Source organism: Oncorhynchus masou, chromosome 28, assembly GCF_036934945.1.
Source record: "Oncorhynchus masou masou isolate Uvic2021 chromosome 28, UVic_Omas_1.1, whole genome shotgun sequence".
Classification (NCBI taxonomy): Eukaryota; Metazoa; Chordata; class Actinopteri; order Salmoniformes; family Salmonidae; genus Oncorhynchus; species Oncorhynchus masou.
In genome coordinates, this window is record NC_088239.1 from 23784956 (window position 1) to 23810071 (window position 25116).

Consider the following 25116-nt stretch of genomic DNA (forward strand, 5'->3'; position numbering starts at 1 on the left):
ACTCTGTTGTCCTAGCTTCAGGGGGAAGCTGGCTCCACCAGTGTAGGGGACGTGGTTGCACAAAGCAGTGAAAGGCGAGGGAATAGACTGGAACACCAGTGTTACCCTAGTGTCTACACCCTTATGCTTTACTAGGGGAAGTGTGTTTCCATAGCTAGGGCTGGGAGTGAGGACTTGTGAAGGGCAGAATCAACAATCTCGGCATAATCAAGACAGTTGCTTTGTGAGAAACTGTTAAAGTTCACAGTTAACCGTTGTTATGTAAACGCCAGCTGAAAAGTACCAGTGGCCTGGCTTTGGCCCCAAGTGAGAGACAGTTGCTGGCCAGCGTAGATGGAAACAGAAAAGTCTGAGCCTTTTGGGTAAAACGTTAGCGTAAACCCTATATGGAATTGCACCATAAGCGTGATAGGGAACTAAGCTATTTGGACACTTGGCTACTCTCAGTGCTAGCAGTAGAGACTGCCAATAAAAGCTTGAGTTGGAGATGGAGGCTTGAGGCAGCAGGTAGCCTAGTGGTTAGAGCGTTGTGCCAGTAACCGAAAGGTTGCTAGATCGAATCCCCGAGCTGACAAGGTACAAATCTGTCGTTCTGCCCCTGAAAAAGTCAGTTAACCCACTTGTGAATAAGAATTTTTTCTTAACTGACTTGCCTAGTTAAACAAAGGTTAAATAAATACATAAATAATAATAAAAAATATCTAGGACCAGGTTAGTCTACTCCTGACATTAATGTGATCCTTCCAGATTTTGGCAATGAAGCCATTCCCAGAGTCAGATGACCGCATGGATACCATTTTTATGTCTCTGAATCCAGGATGATGGAAGTTAGGCGAGCCAATGCTAACTAGCGTTAGCGAAATGACTGGAAGTCAGGCGAGCAGTTACCGTAGACTCCAAGTCATTGCGCTAATGTTATTTAGCAAATGCGCTAACGCTGGTTAGCAACTTCATTTAAACTGCACGCGGAGACATAAAAATGGTGTCCACGAGTTCATCAGACTCTGGGGTAGTAGATAAAGGGCCTCATAGCCAAAATCCTGAAGGATCCCTTTAACCATTAGGGGGAGGCAAAAAATAGCTGACTTTGAATCAGGGGTTAGATGCCAAAAAAATCACTCCCCCAAATGAAACACATATAGTTACCATCTGAGAGATCCTCACGACCTTTAGAGGGTTGCAGTCATGATAAACATTAAATGATATTAAGACCCGATAATGTAGTCAGATTTGATAATGTAGTCCAATCCGATAATGTAGTCAGATTAAATAATGTAGTCCGATCATGCAATGTAGTCAGATTAGATAATGCAGTCAGATTAGATAATGTAGTCAGATTATATAATGTGGTCTGACCAAATCATGTAGTCAGGTTAGATAATGTAGTCCAATCAGATGATGTAGTCAGATTAGATAATGTAGTCAGATCAGATCATGAATATCATAGAGCGTAGCCTGATTTTAGATCTCAGTCAATGGAATAATGGCTTACAACGTCTTCCAAAACTCTTTTGTGCGTCTTCCAAAGTACATTCCCATTCCGTTCCCCAATACCTGAGAGCCCGTCTGTTCAGCTACGTACGTGTTCATATCAGGCATGAAGTAAACATCTGTTCTTGATACTGGAGTTAATTAGTCACAGAACTACGTAGGGCCCAAGATCAAACTCATTGAAGCGTCCCAAATGGTACCCTATTCTCTATCTAGTGCATTACTTTGACCTGGTCATATACACTATGTAGGGAATAGGGTGCCATTTGGGACACATATATTGTGGTATGAATGGGGGAATCTGCCTTGGCTACGCTTGATTTAGAAACCGGCATCAGCCATTTGTGCGTGTGTGTGTGTGTTTGTGTGTGTCTGCCATGTGTGCCACATCATCCCCTAATAACTCTCATGTCTCAGGAGGGCAGTCAGCGTTACGTTTTTAATTTTAGTTGCAGCGTGATGGAGGGAGCTCAACAATAGGTCTTTCCATGATCTATTGCCTCATATTTTAGACAAACATCGTTGGTTTTTACTATAGCTACAGAAACTCAGTCGACCTGAGTCATTTTCCATCATTCTCTGATAGTTTGACCTTTTCAAATGTCTCTCTCTCTTTCTCTCTCTTTCTTTCTCTCTTTCTTTCTCTCTTTCTTTCTCTTTCTCTCTTTCTCTCTCTCTTTCTCTCTTTCTTTCTCTTTCTCTCTTTCTTTCTCTTTCTCTCTCTCTTTCTCTCTCTCTTTCTCTCAATCATTCTCTCTATTTCTTTCTCTCTCTCTTTCTCTCAATCATTCTCTCTCTATTTCTTTCTCTCTCTCTTTCTCTCAATCATTCTCTCTATTTCTTTCTTTCTTTCTCTCTCTTTATTTCTTTCTCTCTTTCTTTCTTTCTTTCTTTCTCTCTCTTTCTTTCTCTCTCTCTTTCTTTCTCTCTCTTTCTTTCTTTCTCTTTCTTTCTTTCTTTCTCTCTCTTTCTTTTTATTTTTATTTTTCTCTCTCTCTCTCTTCTCTCTATCTCTTCTCTCTTCTCTCTCTCTCTCTCTCTCTCTCTCTCTCTCTCTCTCTCTCTCTCTCTCTCTCTCTCTCTCTCTCTCTCTCTCTCTCTCTCTCTCTCTCTCTCTCTCTCTCTCTCTCTCTCTCTCTCTGTCATAACATTATCCACTGGGTTTTTCTGGGGCTATTATCCTCTTTTGTAGTGAATGAGAGTATTGGCATTTTCGAGGTGTCTGTCTGTGTGCTTCGTTTAAATGACTGTGTGTTAGCAGACTCTAGAGGGGTAAGGAGCTTCATGTTCAGCCCTGGAAATATCACCAGACTATGGAGGCCGATACTGTGTGTGTGTGTGTGTGTGTGTGTGTGTGTGTGTGTGTGTGTGTGTGTGTGTGTGTGTGTGTGTGTGTGTGTGTGTGTGTGTGTGTGTGTGTGTGTGTGTGACCATCTGCTAGCCTGCTTTATTACATGCCAGTTTCCTGTCAGTTATCTGTACTCTCACAACCAAAAGTACACTACATGACCAAAAGTATGTTGACACCTGCTCATCGAACATCTCATTCCAAATTTCAGGGGCATTAATATGGAGTTGGTCCCCCCTTTGCTGCTATAACAGCCTCCACTCTTCTTGTTAGGTTAGATTACTCGTTGGTTATTACTGCATTGTCGGAACTAGAAGCACAAGCATTTCACTACACTCGCATTAAAATCTGCTAACCATGTGTATGTGACAAATAAATTTGATTTGATTTGGGAAGGCTTTCCACTAGATGTTGGAACATTGCTGCAGGGATTTGCTTCCATTCAGTCACAAAAGCATTAGTGAGGTCGGGCACTGATGTTGGGCGATTAGGCCTGGCTCGCAGTCGGCATTCCAATTCATCTCAAAGTTGTTTGATGGGGTCGGTTGAGGTCAAGGCTCTGTGCAGGCCAGTCAAGTTCTTCAACACCGATCTCGACAAACCATTTCTGTATGGACCTCACTTTGTGCACAGGGGAATTAGGGCCTTCCGCAAACTGTTGCCACAAAGTTGGAAGCACAGAATTGTATAGAATGTCACTGTAAGCTGTAGTGTTAACATTTCCCTTCACCGGAACTAAGGGGCCTAGCCCAAACCATAAAAAACAGCCCCAGTCCATTATTCCTCTTCCACCAAACTTTACAGTTGTCACTATGCATTTTGGCAGGTTCTCCTGGCATCCGCCAAACACAGATTTGTCCGTCGGACTGCCACATGGTGAAGCGTGATTCATCATTCCAGAGAACGCGTTTTCACTGCTCCAGAGTCCAATGGCGGCCAGCTTTACCCCACTCCAGCCAACGCTTGGCATTGCATATGGTGATCTTAGGCTTGTGTGCAGCTGCTCGGCCATGGAAACTAATTTCATGTCGCTCCCGACGAACAGTTATTGTGCTGCCGTTGCTTCCTGAGGAAGTTTAGAACTCGGAAGTCAGTATTGCAACCGTAGACAGATGATTTTTACACACTATGCGCTTCAGCACTCGGTGGTCCCGTTCTTGAGCTTGTGTTGCCTACCACTTTGCGGCTGAGCCGTTGTTGCTCCTAGACGTTTCCACTTCACAATAACAGCACTTACAGTTGACCGGGGCAGAAAGTTGATGAACTGACTTGTTGGAAAGGTGGCATCCTATGACGGTGCCACGTTGAAAGTCACTGAGCTCTTCAGTAAAGCCGTTCTACAACCAATGTTTGTCTACGGAGTTTGCATGGCTGTGCGCTCAATTTTATACACCCGTCAGCAACGGGTTTGTCTGCAATAGCCGAATCCAATCATTTTAAGGGGTGTCCATATGGTTTTGTATATGTAGTGTATTTTGTGTTCATTTTTAGCTCCTAGATTTCACTCTAGCACCTTCGCATGTAAAGCCCCTGATGTTAAGATTCCCTTTATGCTGGAAAGGCACAGGACAGAACATATGCTGTGTGTGAAATTTAGCTGACTCATCTGAAAAGAAGAACTTGGCATGGATGTGTGTGTGTGTGTTTATACTTGTGTGTGTGTGTACGACCTGAGCCGACGCGTACTAATTGAATTGACAGCGAAGACTCCAGGAGTAACAGGGAGCAGATGTGCTCTGTAAGCACAGGCTGGCGAGGCCACAGACGGGGAGAGGATGGGGGGTGGGAAGGCTGGGTTTGGGTGTTGGAGGTAGGTTTTGGGTTGGGGGACAGCTTCAGGACTCATCTACAGTGCAGAGAGAATCAGATTTCTGAGTTGTGCTGGCCGTCCAGGCCCAAAGCAGCCAAAACGAACTGTCCCTTTCAGCAAAGTGTTACTGTTTCAGTCCCAGAACTAGGGTTCAGACCAAGGCTTCTCATCCTAGTTGTCTCCTACGGCAGGTATCTATTCATTTCCCACTCTCTCTCTGTCAGTGTTCAGTTGTTCAAATGTTCCAGAACATACCAGTTCCTGTGAGAAGCTCGTACACCCAAACCTCTTGTTAAATGATGCATGAGCCGTGTAAGGATGATATGGATTGACAAACGTAGCTACTGGTTTCATGTCACTCTCCTCTCCAGTCTGCGTCCCAAATGGCGCCCTATTTCCTTATACAAGTGCACGACGTTTGACCCATAGGGTGCCATTTGGGATGCTTCAATCTCAGGCAGCTTGTTATCCTTGGAGCTTGGCCAGGGGAGCTGAGGTTGAACCCATAGATAGCTTGGTGGGCCGCCAGCAACCCTGACAGGACCAAACTCACACAATACACACACTCCATATTACTCTACGTTACGGAGAGACAGAGAGAAATGCTAGTGATTGATCTAACAAAATGACGTTTGTCCACCAAGCAACATACAGAGGATAAGTGAATAGAGTAATTGCAGTTACACTGTGCACGTGTGTGTTTGTAAAGGCAGTATTCGGTCATGTGTTGTTTTTTATCCTCTCTCTGTCGATCTCACTATACGCTCATCTATTGAAGTCTCTGCCAAGATGCATTGTGGGACTGATCCTCCTTCCGAGCTGTAAACTCAGTCACGTACGACACCAGTGCTGCGCGGGGGTGGCTTTGAAATATCCCAGCAGCCCATTGTCACGCATGCACACACACACACATCGCCTACACCACATGCAGTACAGAGATATACGCTCGGCGGAAAGCCATCGCACCTGGTGGTGAAGTCATTCAAGTCCTCCAAAAAACATAAAGGAACCGGCCAAATCACTAACAGATGTACAGATGTCAGGTCCCATGGGATCTGATGAACACTATACAAAGAGAGCACATGCATCCAGACACACAATGTTTTAGAAATGATATCTTCTCACATGTATTTAGTAATAGTTGAAAGCCAAAGATGCAGAAAACCTACAGTAACTCCAACTTTAAACACTTGACTGTAAAACGTTGTGGTAGTTTGATTATTATTATATATTCTTTTCTTCATTCCATAGGCTTTTGTGAAGCTCATCTGGGTCGGCGCTATGACAGTTTCCTCTTGTTCACTTTGTAAAACTTTGAAAGCAACATGCAGCACAGTGTCTGATGTGTAGAACACAGTGGAGGCTTTACAGTCTAGGTCTCTGTCAGAGGGAATGTTGGCGGGGAATAGAATGCAGAATGCTCTGAATGTTTGTACAGTGTTCTCCAGCCTAGAAGCTTCCGCGTGCTTCCCATCCGAAACAGTGTTTGCATATATTATGATGACATTTTGTGCCGTTTTTGTTAGTTAGCTCTTCGTGTACGTTACATTTTTTTTTTTTTATCGAGGCAAGCCGAATTCTGGAACCCGAAGTCTACGCCCCTTCGTCGGTCATTGGTCAACAGTAGGGATTCTTCAATGAAGTGTTTGTTGTCCTTCAACGATAGACGACTCGTTTTCATGCACATTTTTTCACTTGAGAATTACTGCCCCAAACATCTTAGTTAAAATTCCGCAACTAAGATCTACTCAGAAAAAAATTCAAAATGAATTCCAACTAGTTTGAGGAATTGTGTATACAGGCTACGAGGTCTCATGATGGACAAACATATTTTTTCTTGTTTTTCAAGCTAAGGTATTTTAAGGGAGTACGTGAGCACACTCGTTCGGTTCACTTAGTCGAATTCTTGTAGGCGCCAGGCAAACCGAAGCCCCTACAGTGACCCAGCCAGGGACTATAGAACAAAGAGGAGAAGAACAGAACATGTGTAGAGAACAGCAGGACCTCGAGAGAGGGGAAGGAGGAAGAGCAAGGGAGGGAAAGAAGAAGAAGAGGAGGGAGTGAGGGAGGGAGAGAGGGAGAGAGACCAGATGGAATATATAATGCAACGTTGAAATATATAATGCAAAACTAACATTACTGCAGGTTTTTGAGTTTAGCAGTTCAGTGACTTCTTATCTACAGTTAGATGAAGCAGTTAGTGTGTGCGTGGTGGTTGCCTAAAGCTAACATTAGACATGGGGGATCCTACAGAGCATCCCTTGCCTTGGCAGAGAGACTGTAGGCGTCAACTGCTGCTACGCGAAGTAGAGATGACGATAGAGCGTGCTTGGCACTCATACACAAGGCAGTGGAATCACCGGGCAGGGTTTCTGTCAGTAAAGCCATCCGAGATATCGATAGCTCGTTTCTTCTCTCTGTGGATCAGCACATCTTCACGGCCTCAGGGGCCCCTGTCAAGCTGGGCACCATCTGATATTTATGTGTAGTTTATCCAGGTCGTACAGAAGAGCCCTCCAGTGAGCTAGGCTGAATCCTAGCTTAGGCTGAATGCTAGCTTGGGCTGAATGCTAGCCTGGGCTGAATCCAAAACTTCACGTATTGCGTGTCATTCAAACTTTGTTTGAGGCACTGCTGCCAAGCAAGATACTTATTTGTACATTTGATCCTGGTCATAAAGATCCCTCCAGTGATTGTAGGGCTGAATCTTACCTTGGGATATTAGTGCATGTCACTGATTGAGTGGTGACCTGGTGTCCTGTGTAATTCGTTGGGACTAGCTAAGCACAGGGTGGTGGAGCATCAAGCTGTGCTCAGTGTGCGGTCTGCTCCCTCGGGAACCTGTCAAACGAGGGTACAAGTAGACAACCACTGGAAAAACCTGGGAGGATTCTACTTCTGTCTATCTGTCTGTCTGTTTGGAAACAGGGATGATTCTACCTCTGTCTGCCTATCTGTCGATCTTGCTCTCTCTCTCTCTCTCTCTCTCTCTCTCTCTTTCTATTTCTGTCTCGCTCTGTCAATGTCACTCTTTCCCTTTTTAAATAGGATGCCTTGGAAACCACAGACCGTTCTCCTTGAATTCCAAAATCTCAGGAAAGCCTCTTATCAGCCTGTGGAGCAGTGCTTACTGTGTGCTGTGCGTTCAGCCAAGCTCATTTCTCTTTCTCCTGCTGTTCAGTGCCATTCTCTTGGCTGCAAAGGAGCTGAACGGTGCTGACAGGATGGCCATGTGTATTTCATATCCCGGGTTGAGCTGTGTGCTCCTAGGTTCCCATTGGGAGACTTAGAAAGAGGCAGACTGTTTCGAGGGTCTCCATGGGGACTGTTTCCAATGGGTTTCCAGGTGAAAGGAATGAGTGCTCTACTATATCTAACACCTTGGCTTTATGGGACAATTAGAGCAATAGTCTTCAGCCTAGAGTTACAGGCTTTTATTCTAGTTTCGCAGTAAAACGCCTGATTTAACCTACTAAACACTCATCCATCAAGTCATTGATTTGTTTATTCAGGATGTGAATCTGACAGTTTTAGATGTGCGATTCTGAAACCTTTATAGAACCTTTAAGGCTCTGGAACCCCAGATTTGCTTCCTGTTTTTTAGCTCGTCCTTGTCGTCTGCAGTCTTAATAGCTGCTGTTTCCTGGTTGGTCCTTATTGGCTCCTGTTTCCTGGTTGGCTGATTTAGTGGACAGATGTGTTAAGCAGAGTGTGACATCACCAGTACGTGACTCTCATAAACCATAAACCCTGATCTACTGGGAGGCCTCAAGGACACCACATGACACGGGCTTCCTGCTCCTCAGATTGGGCTTCCTGCTCCTCAGATTGGGCTTCCTGCTCCTCAGATTGACAGCAGTGACACTGACTAGGTGTGAGCCACAAATGGCACATGATTCCCTATATAGTGCACTGACCCACCCTATGGGCCCTGGTCAAAAGTAGTGCACTGTAAAGGGGATAAGGTGCCATTTGGGACACAGGCTTTGACAATGACAGTGTGCTTGCGTCATCTGTTGACTGGCATGTGATTCGGAGGCGTGTGTGCATTGGAGTATATAATAACTAACATGCTATAGGCCATGGTCCTTTACCTCATGGTCAGATGAGTAAGCAGGATATGATTGAACTCTACTATACACTATAAGACGTGAAAAAGGCATTGCTTTTAAACTACTGCTTACTGTATGTGGAAAAATCCCACCCCCCCTTAACCCATCACTACCCCCTAATCCCCCATCTAATACATTGTGAAAAGGTAAACAGACAGCTGCTATGGGGGTGGTTGTGGGATGAGGAAATGATCTTCCTGAGTATGCATTCAGCATGCAGCACCCTGAGACCCAGCAGTCAGCGACTCAGCACAAATATCACTGAGAGAGCCTGCATCTCAAGTGGCACCCTATATTGTACACTACTGGCCCTGGTCAAATGTAGTGCACTACATAGGGACTAGGTGCCATTTGGGACACATCCAAAGGCACGTCATGAGGACTCCCTCCCTCCGCCAAAAAGTCATTCATTAATCAATGGCGAGCCCAGTTCCACTCTGCTACAGCAGGGGGTTTGTGGGTGAATTGAATATCCAGTGAATGTCAATGATTTAGACACGGACCAGAATTCAGTTCTCTCTGGGTTAATATGGGGAGACACATAAATTCAGTTCTCTCTGGGTTAATACGGGGGGACACATAAATCCAGCTCTCTCTGGGTTAATACGGGGAGACACATAAATCCAGCTCTCTCTGGGTTAATACGGGGAGACACATAAATCCAGCTCTCTCTGGGTTAGACACATAAATCCAGCTCTCTCTGGGTTAATACTGGCTCTCTGTTAATACGGGGAGACACATAAATCCAGCTCTCTCTGGGTTAATATGGGGAGACACATAAATCCAGCTCTCTGGGTTAATACGCTCTCTCTGGGTTAATACTGAGACACATAAATCCAGCTCTCTCTGGGTTAATACGGGGCTCTCTCTGGGTTAATACGGGGAGACACATAAATCCAGCTCTCTCTGGGTTAATACGGGGAGACACATAAATCTAGCTCTCTGGGTTAATACGGGAGACACATAAATCCAGCTCTCTGGGTTAATACGGGAGACACATAAATCCAGCTCTCTCTGGGTTAATACGGGGAGACACATAAATCCAGCTCTCTCTGGGTTAATACGGGGAGACACATAAATCCAGCTCTCTCTGGGTTAATACGGGGAGACACATAAATCCAGCTCTCTCTGGGTTAATACGGGGAGACACATAAATCCAGCTCTCTCTGGGTTAATACGGGGAGACACATAAATCCAGCTCTCTCTGGGTTAATACGGGGAGACACATAAATCCAGCTCTCTGGGTTAATACGGGGAGACACTAAATCCAGCTCTCTCTGGGTTAATACGGGTTAATACGGGGAGACACATAAATCCAGCTCTCTGGGTTAATACAGACACATAAATCCAGCTCTCTCTGGGTTAATACGGGGAGACACATAAATCCAGCTCTCTGGGTTAATACTAAATCTGGGTTAATACGGGGAGACACATAAATCCAGCTCTCTCTGGGTTAATACGGGGAGACACATAAATCCAGCTCTCTCTGGGTTAATACGGGGAGACACATAAATCCAGCTCTCTGGGTTAATACGGGGAGACACATAAATCCAGCTCTCTCTGGGTTAATACGGGGAGACACATAAATCCAGCTCTCTCTGGGTTAATACGGGGAGACACATAAATCCAGCTCTCTCTGGGTTAATATGGGGAGACACATAAATCGTTGCTTGTACGTCGGACCGTTTTCCCGACTGTACTGTATTTCTTCCCTCCCTCCCTGTGTTGTCAAATAGTGTTATTTAGCTATGAGGCCTTTATAGGAATACAGAAATAAGTCATTGAGAATAGCAGCTGGTTCTCTCCAGAGGATTGTAGATGGTGCTACATTCCCTGTTTCTGTGTGTGGTACTGTAATTTAGATATGAGGTCTTTATAGGAATAAAGAAATAAGTCATTGAGAATAGCAGCTGGTTCTCTCCAGAGGATTGTAGCTGGTGCTACATTCCTTGTTCCTGTGTGTAGTACTGTAATTTAGGTATGCATCTTTAAACAAGGGATATACAAGCAAGTCAGTGGGCACTGTACAGTAGCTTGTCCTCTCAAATCAATTCAATGTAAGTCTTGTCCGAGCCAGAACGGCCCATAATTAATACATTGACTGTCTCAAAATGTTCTGCAGTGGTTGTCCAGGGTTTCCAGATTTCTATGAAATATGATCTATAATGAATTACAATATGAATTAAATATTTTTTTATTTAGTATGTTAAAAAGAAAAAAATCTCTCAAGTATTAATTTCAGTATTTCACTTACCTCAGAAGCCATTATTGCCAGAAGCCTTTATTACACTATGCCAGCCATGATTGAGTTAGCTGTATCCAAACAGTGACTCGTCATTAGCAAGCTAGCCACCACGCTAGCTAGCTTCAAAATGTTGTGGGTTTACTTCTTCCAGTTTTTTTACTAGCTACACCAAGCTAAATTTTCTATCTGCCTTTTTCGGAAACGGTATCTGGCCATTACACAGACTGCCAACGTCAGAGATAACCTACTAATCGCTAGCTACCTGACTAGCCTACCACGATAGTTTTTCTGACGACTTAAAACATAACATCACCAGCTATGGCGACAACAGCATCTCCCACTCCAAACGAGGAGAAGCTCCCGGCACGACTCTGCTCCTGTGGAAACAAGATATCCGCCAATGACACCCACTCGTTGTTCTGCTTGCAATGGGGTGCAACATGCCGAGAAAGCTTTAGCCTCCCCCTCCTGTCTCCGTTGCAGGCTAGCATGCCAACCTAACCTGAGTCAACAAACTCTAACATGGGGGCTGATGTTCCCGATGGTTCATTAGAGGCGATGGATATCCCCACGGGATTCATGGAGCAACGGTTAGCACTAGCTGGCAGTGTTGCAGTACTCGAGGCCAGTCTCTGTCTCGAGTCTGGTCTAGAGGCCACATATTGAGTGTCTTGGTCTTGTCTCGGTGTTGACTACTTTTGTATTCGGTCTTGACTCTGTCTCGGACGTTAAGGACTCGTAAGACTCAGAATTATAAGCTTCTATTTAAAAACTCTGAATTATCAGCTTCCATTTAGTCAGCACATAAAACTCATTCGCAAGGCCAAATACAGTGCATTCGGAAAGTATTCAGACCCCTTGACCTTTTCCACATTTTGTTATGTTACAGTCTTATTCTAAAAATGGATTAAATAGTTTTTTCCCCTCATCAATATCCACACAATACCCCAAAATGAGTTGCACATTTATAACAAAAACTAAGAGCAGAAATAACTTATTTACGTACGTTTTCAGACACTTTGCAATGAGACTTGAAATTGAGCTTGAAATTGACCATCAAGACTCTTCCTAGAGCTGGCCCCCCAGCCAAACTGAGCAATTGGGGTAGAAGGGGCTTGATCAGGGAGGTGACCAAGAAACCAATGGTCACTCTGACAGAGCTCCACAGTTTGTCTGTGGAGATGGGAGAACCTTCCAGAAGAACAACCATTTCTGCAGGACTTCACTAATTAGGCCTTTATGGTAGAGTGGCCAGATGTAAGCCAGTCCTCAGTAAAAGGCACATGACATCCCGCTTGGAGTTAGCCAAAGGGCACCTAAAGTACTCTGACTATGAGAAACAAGATTCTCTGGTCTGATGAAACCAAGATTGAACTCTTTGGCCTGAATGTCAAGTGTCACGTCTGGAGGAAACCTGGTACCATCCCTACGGTGAAGCATGGTTGTGACAGTATCATGCTGTGGGGATGTTTTTCAGCGGCAGGGACTGGGAGACTAGTCAGGATCGGGGAAAAGATGAACGGAGCAACGTACAGAGAGATCCTTGATGAAAACCTACTCCAAAGCACTCAGGACCTCAGACTGGGGCGAAGGTTCACCTTCCGACAGGACAACGACCCTAAGCACACAGACAAAACAACGCAGGAGTGGTTTGAGTGGCCCAGCCAGAGCCCGGACTGGAACCCGATCAAACATATCTAGCGAGACCTGAAAATAGCTGTGCAGCGACACTCCTCATCCAACCTGACAGAGGTGAGAGTATCTGCAGAGAAGAATGGGAGAAACTCCCCAAATACAGGTGTGCCCAGCTTGTCGCGTCATACCCAAGAAGAAACTAGGCTGTAATCGTTGCCTAAGGTGCTTCAACAAAGTACTGAGTAAAGGGTCTGAAAACTAATGTAAATGTGATATTGCAGTTTTGTTTTTGTTTTACAAAAAAATTATCTGTTTTGCTTTGTCATTATGGGGTATTGTGTGTAGATTGATGATGACTTAAAATAAAACAATAAACCATTTGAGTAAGGCTGTAACATAATAAAATGTGGAAATAGTCAAGGGGTCTGAATGCTTTCTGAATGCAGTGTACATGGACAGGACAAAGAGGTTTAGAAAACGTGATCAGCTGTTCGTTTCCTGGGCCCAAACCTCACACGGGTAAAGTGCTCACTAAACAACTCCTTTCGCACTGGATAATAGTGGGGGGGCTAACGCTTTGGCCTATACAAGTAAGGGACTCCGGTGTCCTGCTGGCCTGTGGGCTCATTCCACTAGAGGAATGGCTACATCCTGGCCTTTATTTAAGCCAAGATATTTGTATGGGCTTCGTACATTGGCAACGTTTTTTTTATACAGTAGACTGGATATCACTGCACCAACTCTGATGCATACTGTATTATGTGTAGGATCTTCTGAGGGACAGGGCCTATTTTGTGTGATAAGTCGCACAGGGCAGTCAGTCGTCAGGGTAAGCTCGTCTGGCAATACGGGAGTCAGCATATCCCATGAATGAAATACGGAAACGAATCCTTGAAAGAGAACTTTAGGTTATGACCGTAACTCCGGTTCTCTGATAGTATGAGTGAGGTATTTCAACAGAAAACCCTCCTTGAATGAGCGAGGAAGAGATGTTGCTTGTTTTGACTCTGCATGGACCTTTTTATAGAGTATGAGGGAAATGCCTCACTCGTACTATCAGAGAACCGGGGTTACGGTCGTAACCTAAAGCTTTTCTGTGTTTGTATGGTGTGGGCGTACCCCAACAAAAGAATGGTGTTGGCGTATACTGGTCAATAAAAATATTAATGACAAGTCAACAGCTGATTGGCCAGCTCAATCAATGAGAAAACTCGGCCACAAACATGACATCATCCTCTGAGAAAGTAGTAAGCATTTTTGAAATGGTCTGTTTGAAATACATGTTTCACTTGGGCTTTTTGAAGTGTATTTTCCTCTAATATATGCTTTGGTAACAAATACAAGTATAGGAAGCGTTAACATTATTTGGGAATGAGTTAACAGATTAAGGGGATATTTTCCCTGGGCAGTTACTTTAAGCATGGTACTTTAAGCATGGCAACGTTACTCCCAGGGTTTCTGTACTCACTGCTTCAGCTCTGTTTGTTTCATTGATGTGCCTCGGTAGACTGCACGCCACTATTCAGATTCCCACGCTAGCTTTGTCTGAAACGCAGAAAACATATGTGCCTTACAACCTCTCGAACACACACACACACACACACACACACACACACACACACACACACACACACACACACACACACACACACACACACACACACACACACACACACACACACACACACACACACACACACACACACACACACAGTCCGTTCCTACTGATTGTAATGAGCGTGGCCTGCCTGGGAAAGAGCCTGGAGTATTTTCCTTTTGTTAGGAGAAGATGAAACAAAGTGGTTTGTGTCCCAAATGGCACCCTATTCCCTATATCAGTATTTCCCAACTCCAGTCCTCAAGTACCCCCAACGGTAGGCATTTTTATTGTAGCCCTGGACAAGCACCGCCCAATATAGTCCACTACATAGGGAATAGGATGCTATATGGGACGCAAACAGAGTTAAGTCTCCTTGGAGGAAGGCCTCAGTCAAATGCGCTGGGCTGAAAGCCATAGGGCATCCTTGGCTGGCGTCCAAATCCTCTATTAAGGCCCTGTGTAAAAATGTATGTGGTGGAAGAAGTACCCCATTAGTTACTACAGAGGAGGCTTTAACACTGAGCCTGCTGCCCCACTACAGTTCCCCTAGGACTCCAATAGCCTCTTATACATATACACACACACACATACACACACAAAGTGTTTGTCCAAAATGGCCCCCTATTCCCTATGTGCTATGGTCAAACGTAGTACACTATGTTGGGAATAGGGTGTCATTTGGGATGTAGACCGAGAAACAACCCTGGTAAATCACCAAACAAGATGAAGTAGACCCATAGAACTCCTGTACAGTTCACACACAGATGGCTACCGAGGCTTTTCCTTTTGTTTCCACCTGGTGGAATGGGAATGGCCCAAGATTGAACACAGGGCATTGTTAATCCCAATGCTTCCCCCCTCGGAACGTTGGAACTGGTTAGAATGTGGTTAAACTTCCGAGTCTTTTGTCATTCTAGAATTCCTCTAGAGGGTTCCGTAGTGTTCTGGGAGGTTGAGCTGTTGCCCAGACTGCAAGGAGGGGGGCTGTCCTTGGCCTCTATGTTCTCACACACGTACGCTATCACACTCACGCACACACAGACTCATTCAGTCTCCGCGTAAGGGTTCAGAATTGAGCAAAGGAGCATGGATAAAACTGCGAGGGTGTCACCAGCGTCAGTGGGAAAGAAAACTGTGATGTCAGGGCTCCTCGTGTTTCACAATCTCATATACATCAGCCATGCCAATAACCCCACGGAGATCCTATACTGTGATATGCGATTATATGGGTATCCCCTTGTACCAACATGTGTATATAGTTACAGTACTGCATGTGTGGGCTGACTATAATTTCCCAGTTCCCAAAAATAGGGGTTTTCCCAACCACCCAATTGCCATCCGATGACCGAATGATGTCCCTTTAAATTGGCTTCACTTACCAAAACACCCAAAGGATATCATCCTGACCTAAAGTTTGCCCTTATTATTAGTTAGTCATCAAGGATTAGGTCCCAAATGGCACCCTATTCCCAAAATAATCCCTATGGGCCCTTGTCAAACGTAGTGCAGTGCACAGGGAATAGGGTGCCATTTGGGACACAGACAATGCCCTCCAGGGTCCTCTCTCTTCATGGTGGGCAGTATATTTGTCTATGGTATAATCAGTGGGTAATATGACCTTGGCTTGGCAAAATGCATCTACAAGGATGTTACATTTTTTTTGCTTTAACAGAAAAGTGTAAGCAGCAGTGTTGAGACTGAGGGTTCATCCCAAATGGCACCATATTCCCTATGGGTTCCTGGTCAAAAGTAGTGCACCATATAGGGAATAGGGTGCGATTGGAGGCTCAGTCAGAGGCAGAGTGGTCCATTCAGATTGAAGGTGATTCCTATCTGACAGAGCAGGGCTGTGTCCACAATGGCATCCTATTCCCTATATAGTCAAAAGTAGTGCACTATGCAGGGAATAGGGTGGCATTTGGGCAGACCAGTTTTGTGTGATGATACAATTTTATTGGGCAGAAAGAGAGATATTGGAGTGTGAATGGGTTGTGGTGTAGGGACTAAATGGTAAGATGCAAAGCAGGCCTGTAGCAGGGCCTATATTTAGAACTTTTATGGGGTAACTTTTGAGTGTTATTGTCTTGTTGACTTTCATTTTGTTTTATGCTCGTAAAACATAGTTTTAATGCCTACAATATGAAGTCAAAGTATTTTTGGAGCAAGATTAATGTTTTTTTGTCATCGCTTCTTGGATAATATAAGGAGGATACACTGGCTTTGATGCACTCCAGCCTTTTTGTTTGTCCGCACACATCTCTTTGCGCACACACACACACACACACACACACACACACACACACACACACACACACACACACACACACACACACACACACACACACACACACACACACACACACACACACACACACACACACACACACACACACACACACACACACACACACACACACACACACACACACACACACACACACACACACACACAATAGTTACCAAGTGCAAACAGCATGAGTCTGAATGACAAAATCTCATATTTAGCAAATAGGAATTTGCAGAGAACCATCCATCAACCCTTTTAAATGATTAATGTTTGTTATTGGTCCTATGCCATTATATGTGCTTGCAAACTGTTTATGGATGGGGGGGATTGAAGTGAATAACGTTTCTAGCCGAAAGCTCAGCATAACTCCTGCGCTATCTCAAGCATTTTGTGAATGATAAGCCAGTGTTGAACCAATTACATGGACCGTTAACTCTGCCTGAACCAATAGTAAACTCCCCTCATAGTCATTTAGCTTTGGGAGACTGCAAGTTAAAGGATAATGCTATGGTGCCGATGATGTGACTGTGCTGTGTGCCAGGGCTTCCGTTTGCCGGTAATTGACGGCTTTTGGCCGATAAATACAATTGTAGCCTGCCAAATTATCCAGGGCTGCCCTGGTGCTGAGGAGAGAGCGATAGAGGAGCATTGGCCTAGGGAGAAACAAAAGGATTCTGATTGCAAGGACGCTATCCTGTTGTTACAGATGGAGAGAAGATGCTCTCAGCTTTCTGTAGATATACAGGACTTTTTTATTTCTCAACTCTCAATTATGAGTTCAGTAGCAACAATTATGCAAAGATATTGGATATGGCTTTGAGATATGGAGCCTGCGAAATGCGGATTGGCCATTGCGAGTGCATAGGCTTCATTGGGCGGTAGGCTACAACTGCAACATTGGACATAATTTTAGATTAGTACACGGCTACTATGAGTTATGGTGATCTGTTTTGAGTTTCCACTTACTCATGTGGTGAATTAGCCCCAAATAAATTAGCCTATGATATTAGAGCATGTAAAGATGTAGGAAAATTAATCTCTATTGAACAACAAAAATATCCCAAAATTATGTTGCTCTATTTTAAAAGTGAAATATAACAGCAGTAGCATAAGTGTCTACCCACAATGCATGACAATCACTGAATTCGGTTGCATATTAAAATATTTTGAAACACAGGATGATGAAACAACTTATTTCTTCAATACCATCTTGGTAGTCTATTACACTTCAGCAATAAGCCCCGAGGGTGTGGTATATGACCAATATAGCACGGCTAAGGGCTGTTCTTTAGCACGGTGCAATGCGGAGTGCCTGGATACAGCCCTTAGCCGTGGTATATTGGCCATCTACCACAAACCCCAGAGGTGCCTTATTGCTATTATAAACTGGTTACCAACGTAATTAGAGCAGTAAAAATACATGTTTTGTCACACCCGTGGTATAGGGTCTGATATACCACTGCTTTCAGTTGATCATCTTTAATAAAGCACTGTGAATGACTTTATAAGATGATAGGTCTACTCATTTTCTCTATTGAGTAATGTTCAACTGTTCAGGTAGGATGCCATTTTCGAACTTTAATAGATTTTTTTTGTATATATATATATATATATATATGGTCATTTATTTTACACTTATTATTATTTTATATTATTGTAGGGATATTTATTAATCCAAGCCAGTTCTTTATAACCTGCTACTGCTATGGGCTTTATGGGCTTTATGAGTGTTTCTTGGTAGTCTTAAACAAATCTACTTTGAAACAAAAGTATACACCTCACACAGATGACTATGGGCTTAACAAAAAGAAGACACCTGTACCATGTCAGATATAGAGTTGAAATGTATTACATTTTGTATTTGCATCCACTTTATATACATCACAGAAGACTGAAATATAACAAAACCGTTTGATATATAAACACTGGATTTTCTGTGTAAAAATGTAAAAAAAGATGATTAATTATGAAAACTATGAATAACATTCCATCCATGAGGCCACTAGGTAATTTGACGATAGGAAAGGGCTACATGTGCAAAATGTGTTTGTTTTTTTACATTCTGTTGAGACATTTTCATTGGCTAAATTAAGTTTGATTTGGGTGCCTGTTGTAAAATAAATATAATTAGCCTTTCATTTGTTAGGTACAGTAGGCACTAGCCTTTCTTGGTAATTACTGCAATATAAGCTGTTCAAAACCTTTGTGAAGGTTTAAACCAGTTTGCAAGCATTTTGTTTAATTCTGTTGAGCCATTTCTTTGGCCAAATTAAGTTCCAACTATAATGTTGTGTTTTCCGGAATATAATATCCTGCTCGTATTTTCCCTATAAACAATGGCTTGATTTACTTTTGATATTACCCTAATAAAGTTTAGAAACTTTTTGAAGGTGTGGTGTGGCTATTAGCCTATTATACTGCAGGCCTATGATATGAGGCAGTGCGCAGCGACGCTCCGACCGACTCCGACAGTTGAACTTGAGGTGAGGAAGAATGTTTTTGGACTACTGGAGTTACTCCTATAATCTAACAATAAAATGCTTATCTTTATAAAAAAATATTCATATTAAAAATGGACGAATTAGCATCCTTCTGTACTCCATTTTTCGAATTAAAACGTCTCAACAGAATGTAAAAAAACCCCACAGCAACTCGCCCAAGCCTTCCCCATTTCTCCTTCTCCCAAATCCAGTCAGCTGATGTTCTGAAAGAGCTGCAACATCTGGACCCCTACAAATCAGCCGGGCTAGACAATCTGGACCCTTTCTTTCTAAAATTATCTGCCGAAATAATTGTTGCCAATAATTGTTACTAGCCTGTTCAACCTCTCTTTCGTGTCGTCTGAGATTCCCAAAGATTGGAAACCAGCTGCGGTCAACCCCCTCTTCAAAGGGGGGGACACTCTTGACCCAAACTGCTACAGACTTATATCTATCCTACCCTGCCTTTCTAAGGTCTTCGAATGCCAAGTCAACAAACAGATTACCGACCATTTCAAATCTCACCATACCCTCTCTGCTATGCAATCTGGTTTCAGAGCTGGTCATGGGTGCACCTCAGCCACGCTCAAGGTCCTAAACAATATCTTAACCGGCATCGATAAGAAACATTACTGTTGATACAGGAATTATATTCCTCTATGTTTTAATGCCCAATTAAAATTAAACACTCTGTCAATTCATAAGACCAGTCATAGACCAGTCATAAAAATCAACCAGCAGCGTTTATTCTCGAGAGTACTGCCCATGATACATTTTACCACAGGTTATAAACTGAAAATGACATCAGCGTTTTCTAACTGTTCCGTCTCTTCTTGACACTGGTACAAAGGCTGTATAGTTCTCAAGCCTTCCCACATCGTCTAGAGCCAAGGGCAGCCTGTGTAGATAAGCATTCTAGCCAGTCTGGTGATATAGTTAATTCATTTATACCAAGGAACACAGTCATTGTTCTAATTCTTGATTATATTTACACACATTATATTCAGTACTAGGATTAAAAAGAACATTCATACATATACAGTAACATAATAGTATTCTGATTAGTCAGTCCTGATTGAAATCTATACATAATTAGTCATTATTGATACAAATTCCATTAACAACTGTGCAGCCGTATTCATTGATCTGGCCAAGGCTTTCGACTCTGTCAATCACCACATCCTCATCGGCAGACTCGACAGCCTTAGTTTCTCAAATGATTGCCTCGCCTGATTCACCAACCTCTTCTCTGATAGAGTTCAGTGTATCAAATCGGAGGGTCTGCTGTCCGGACCTCTGGCAGTCTCTATGGGGGTGCCACAGGGTTCAATTCTTGGACCGACTCTCTTCTCTGTATACATCAATGATGTCGCTCTTGCTGCTGGTGAGTCTCTGATCCACCTGTTCGCAGACGACACCATTCTGTATACTTCTGGCCCATCTTTGGACACTGTGTTAACAACCCTCCAGGCAAGCTTCAATGCCATACAACTCTCCTTCTGTGGCCTCCAATTGCTCTTAAATACAAGTAAAACTAAATGCATGTTCTTCAACCGATCGCTGCCTGCACCTGTCCGCCTGTCCAACATCACTACTCTGGACGGCACTGACTTAGAATACGTGGACAACTACAAATACCTGGGTGTCTGGTTAGACTGTAAACTCTCCTTCCAGACCCACATCAAACATTTCCAATCCAAAGTTAAATCTAGAATTGGCTTCCTAATTCGCAACAAAGCATCCTTCACTCATGCTGCCAAACATACCCTTGTAAAACTGACCATCCTACCAATCCTCGACTTTGGCGATGTCATTTACAAAATAGCCTCCAATACCCTACTCAACAAATCGGATGCAGTCTATCACAGTGCCATCCGTTTTGTCACCAAAGCCCCATATACTACCCACCATTGCGACCTGTACGCTCTCGTTGGATGGCCCTCGCTTCATACTCGTCGCCAAACCCACTGGCTCCATGTCATCTACAAGACCCTGCTAGGTAAAGTCTGCCCTTATCTCAGCTCGCTGGTCACCATAGCATCACCCACCTGTAGCACGCGCTCCAGAAGGTATATCTCTCTGGTCACCCAATTATTTCTTTGGCCGCCTCTCCTTCCAGTTCTCTGCTGCCAATGACTGGAACGAACTACAAAAATCTCTGAAACTGGAAACACTTATCTCCTTCACTAGCTTTAAGCACCAGCTGTCAGAGCAGCTCACATATTACTGCACCTCTACATAGCCCACCTACAATTTAGCCCAAACAACTACCTCTTTCCCTACTGAATTTATTTTATTTTATATATTTATTTATTTTGCTCCTTTGCACCCGATTATTTTTATTTCTACTTTGCACATTCTTCCACTGCAAATCTACCATTCTAGTGTTTTACTTGCTATATTGTATTTACTTTGCCACCATGGCCTTTTTTTTGCCTTTACCTCCCTTATCTCACCTCATTTGCTCACATCGTATACAGACTTGTTTCTACTGTACTATTGACTGTATGTTTATTTTACTCCATGTGTAACTCTGTGTCGTTGTATGTGTCGAACTGCTTTGCTTTATCTTGGCCAGGTCGCAATTGTACATGATAACTTGTTCTCAACTTGCCTACCTGGTTAAATAAAGGTGAAATAAAATAAATAAATAAAAATAAACTCCTATATCTCTAAAGCAGACGCAGTAGCCTATCTGAAATTCATGTTGTGTCGTAGCAAGCCCCCGGCATATCTCTTCTCTCTCTCTGGGGCTAGGACTAAGCTTCTCTTCCTTTTTATATTTTTTGACCCCCAAAATGGATAGACCTAATACAGTGGACGCCTAAGCCAATAGGCCTATGTAGTGCCCTGATGCATTTAGTGCTCATATCTCTAATAGCTGAACAGTGTGGTGGACAATATTTGTTTTAGGAAAGCAAAAATCGTGAAAGAAAATATGCTCTAATGTTTTGCATATGCTACAGATGGAAATAGTGTTTTTGTAATTAGTTATAGGCTGTTTTTAAGGACACGTAAATGTGGCTCATTTAGCCAATATCTGTCGTTTATGGAATGGTGCTGGCTGCGTGGGTGGACGGACAACCTAATGGGTTACCTACCCAATATCCGTCATTTATGGAATGGTGCTGACTGCGTGGGTGGACGGACAGCCTAATGGGTTACCTACCCAATATCCGTCATTTATGGAATGGTGCTGACTGCGTGGGTGGACGGACAGCCTAATGGGTTACCTACCCCATATCCGTCGTTTATGGAATGGTGCTGACTGCGTGGGTGGACGGACAGCCTAATGGGTTACCTACCCCATATCCGTCGTTTATGGAATGGTGCTGACTGCGTGGGTGGACGGACAGCCTAATGGGTTACCTACCCAATATCCGTCATTTATGGAATGGTGCTGACTGCGTGGGTGGACGGACAGCCTAATGGGTTACCTACCCAATATCCGTCATTTATGGAATGGTGCTGACTGCGTGGGTGGACGGACAGCCTAATGGGTTACCTACCCAATATCCGTCATTTATGGAATGGTGCTGACTGCGTGGGTGGACGGACAGCCTAATGGGTTACCTACCCAATATCCGTCATTTATGGAATGGTGCTGACTGCGTGGATGGACGGACAGCCTAATGGGTTACCTACCCAATGCATATCGATGGCTGGTAAATAGCTTAAATGTCTGCTAAATTAAAATATTCCCGGTCACTTGTCCAGCGCCAATTTTTCCTAACGGAAACCCTGGTGTGTGCGTTTGTGTGTGTTTGTAGAATAAACTTGACCTCCCCACCCTGCCAGTACTGATTTACAGCGTTATTAAATCCTGAACCATAACTGTTTTAATGTCAGGCAAAAATATCATTGTGATAATAAACATCAAGGCAGTCTGTCTGCAATCCCAAATGGTACCCTCTTCCCAATGGACCCTAGTCTAAAGTAGTGCACTAAATAGGGAATAGTTGGGACTCATACATGTACTGGGCAGACTAAACTAAACATGAATGGATTAGCTTTTATTGTCAGCAGTATGAACAATATCCCTGGCATTACACTTTTCTGTTTACCCTCAAGCCTAAACACTAGGAAACATGTCAATGGGAATCTGCAGGAATATGTCTCTATCCAGTATATGAATAACAATACTTTGGCTAGCAGAAAGGATATCGCATATCGCCAACTGAAGATTCTTAGATGCAGGATAGGAGGCTAATGGCCACAGGCAAATGCATACCATTCTGTGTGTGTGTGTGTGTGTGTGTGTGTGTGTGTGTGTGTGTGTGTGTGTGTGTGTGTGTGTGTGTGTGTGTGTGTGTGTGTGTGTGTGTGTGTGTGTGTGTGTGTGTGTGTGTGTGTGTGTGTGTCTCTCCAATGCTTGAGGCTGTGATGGTTGCAGCACACTGATGGTTGTAGATAGTTGTGGTACCTGCCTTGATTCATAGCTTGAAGCATATTTGGTACAGTATAATAGGACACACACACACACACATAAACACACACACACACTTGGTATAATAAGAGGGGGTTGACTGACTGTGACTGATTTTACGTACTGCTGAGCCAGCACCATTAGCATCACACACATCGTCCATTCTCCAGCCAGCCATCTCCATAGAATAGAGAGACCAGGCTAGTACTGCCTCCAGTGGCCACACTATGAAACTACACCCTCCAGCACACTATGAAACTACACCCTCCTGCTCATTGAATGAATGAAGGAACTGCTCAGTCTGCATCACAAATGGCACCCTACATAGAGCCCTGGTCAAAAGTACTGCACTATATAGGGAATAGGGTGCCATTCGGGACACATACTTAGTTTGTATATCTGCTGAGCTAGGATCTGGAGCTTGGACTGGGTGAGACAGATGATTTGATGTACCACACCACCCAGCTCCAAAACAAACACTTGATGGACTGCTGCCCTATTTTCCCTGCTTTGCAGAGCAGGGCCTGGGCCGGTCTGACCTGCTGCTACTGAGTCTGACCTATTGGTCAAATAAAGGTTAAATAAATTGGTGCAAAGGATATGGCATAACACGTAGGGCTACTGTGTTGCTGAACTATGGGTGCCATAGTGTGGAGGGCTTACCCTAACCTCCCGAATAGTCCGTTAAACATTGTTTATCATTAGCTAAAACCATTGTCATGCTAGGGAGCAGCATTGTCTAACCTTCCCGTGTTCCTCTCTACAGGGCTTTCTACCTGGATAAGTCCAACCTTCCCCCCAGCTCCACACCTAAAGCTGCCCTCATAGACAAGGTAAGAGGATCAGGAAACGCCAGCTTCATAGGTTAGTCACAGTGGAGTCGTGGTCTGATACTCACGTTATGCAGTCATAGCAAGTAGCCTTGTCCGAGCCAGAATGATCCATGGCACAATGGTCCTGTTTCTGCAGAGCGAGACAGCTTGATGTACAGGTATACCCCCTGGACAGGACGCTAGTCTATCGCAGGGTCTGATACAGTAGTCATACAGTATTAACCCTACCTCTCCTTCTCCTCTCCTCCCAGTTGATGCGTCCTCTGAATGCTCTGGAGGAGTTGTACCGGCTGATGGAGAGTTTCATCTCCTCCCGTCGCACGGCAGCCTGTCAGTATACAGCCTGTGGGGCGTCAGGAGTCGGCCTGCTTACCGTGGCATCAGAACTCTGCTCTCGCCTCGGAGCCACACACATCGTCATGTGCAACAGCGGCGTGCACCGGTGAGTGACAGAGAGAGAGAGAGAGAGAGAGCGGAAGAGAGGGGATCTGGCCGAAAATATTCAAATTAATAATAGAACCAATTTTACTTTATGGCAGTAAAGTGTGCGCTGTGCTTACAAAGCAAGACTTTGACAAATGGGACAAACCCCCAATGGAAACCCAGCATGCTTCAGAGAAAAATGACAAACATCGCATGCATATTACTGCATCACCAGCAGTTATGAGTCATGATCGCAGTGGAATTCCACATGACCGTCGACTCACGGTAAACTCCTCTTATGCACTCTGATGATCAATTTGGAGAAAGAAGTTCAACAGCAGGTTGAAGCTGAGTGGGAAAACATGGTCCTTGTGGATGTTGTTTCAAAGCCAAACACAACGAAATGGACAGCGATTTCTAAGGTGA

The 25116-nt window shown here is 43.9% G+C and overlaps 1 protein-coding gene across 1 annotated transcript in view; it reads left to right on the forward strand.

Annotated features, from left to right (window-relative positions):
* The window catches only part of prex2 (phosphatidylinositol-3,4,5-trisphosphate-dependent Rac exchange factor 2), a 221707-nt gene that overhangs the window by 166462 nt on the left and 30129 nt on the right, over positions 1-25116 (forward strand). Inside the window, 2 exon segments of the mRNA XM_064941020.1 lie at positions 24201-24267; positions 24519-24709. Of these exon segments, the coding sequence (XP_064797092.1) occupies positions 24201-24267; positions 24519-24709 (258 nt within the window).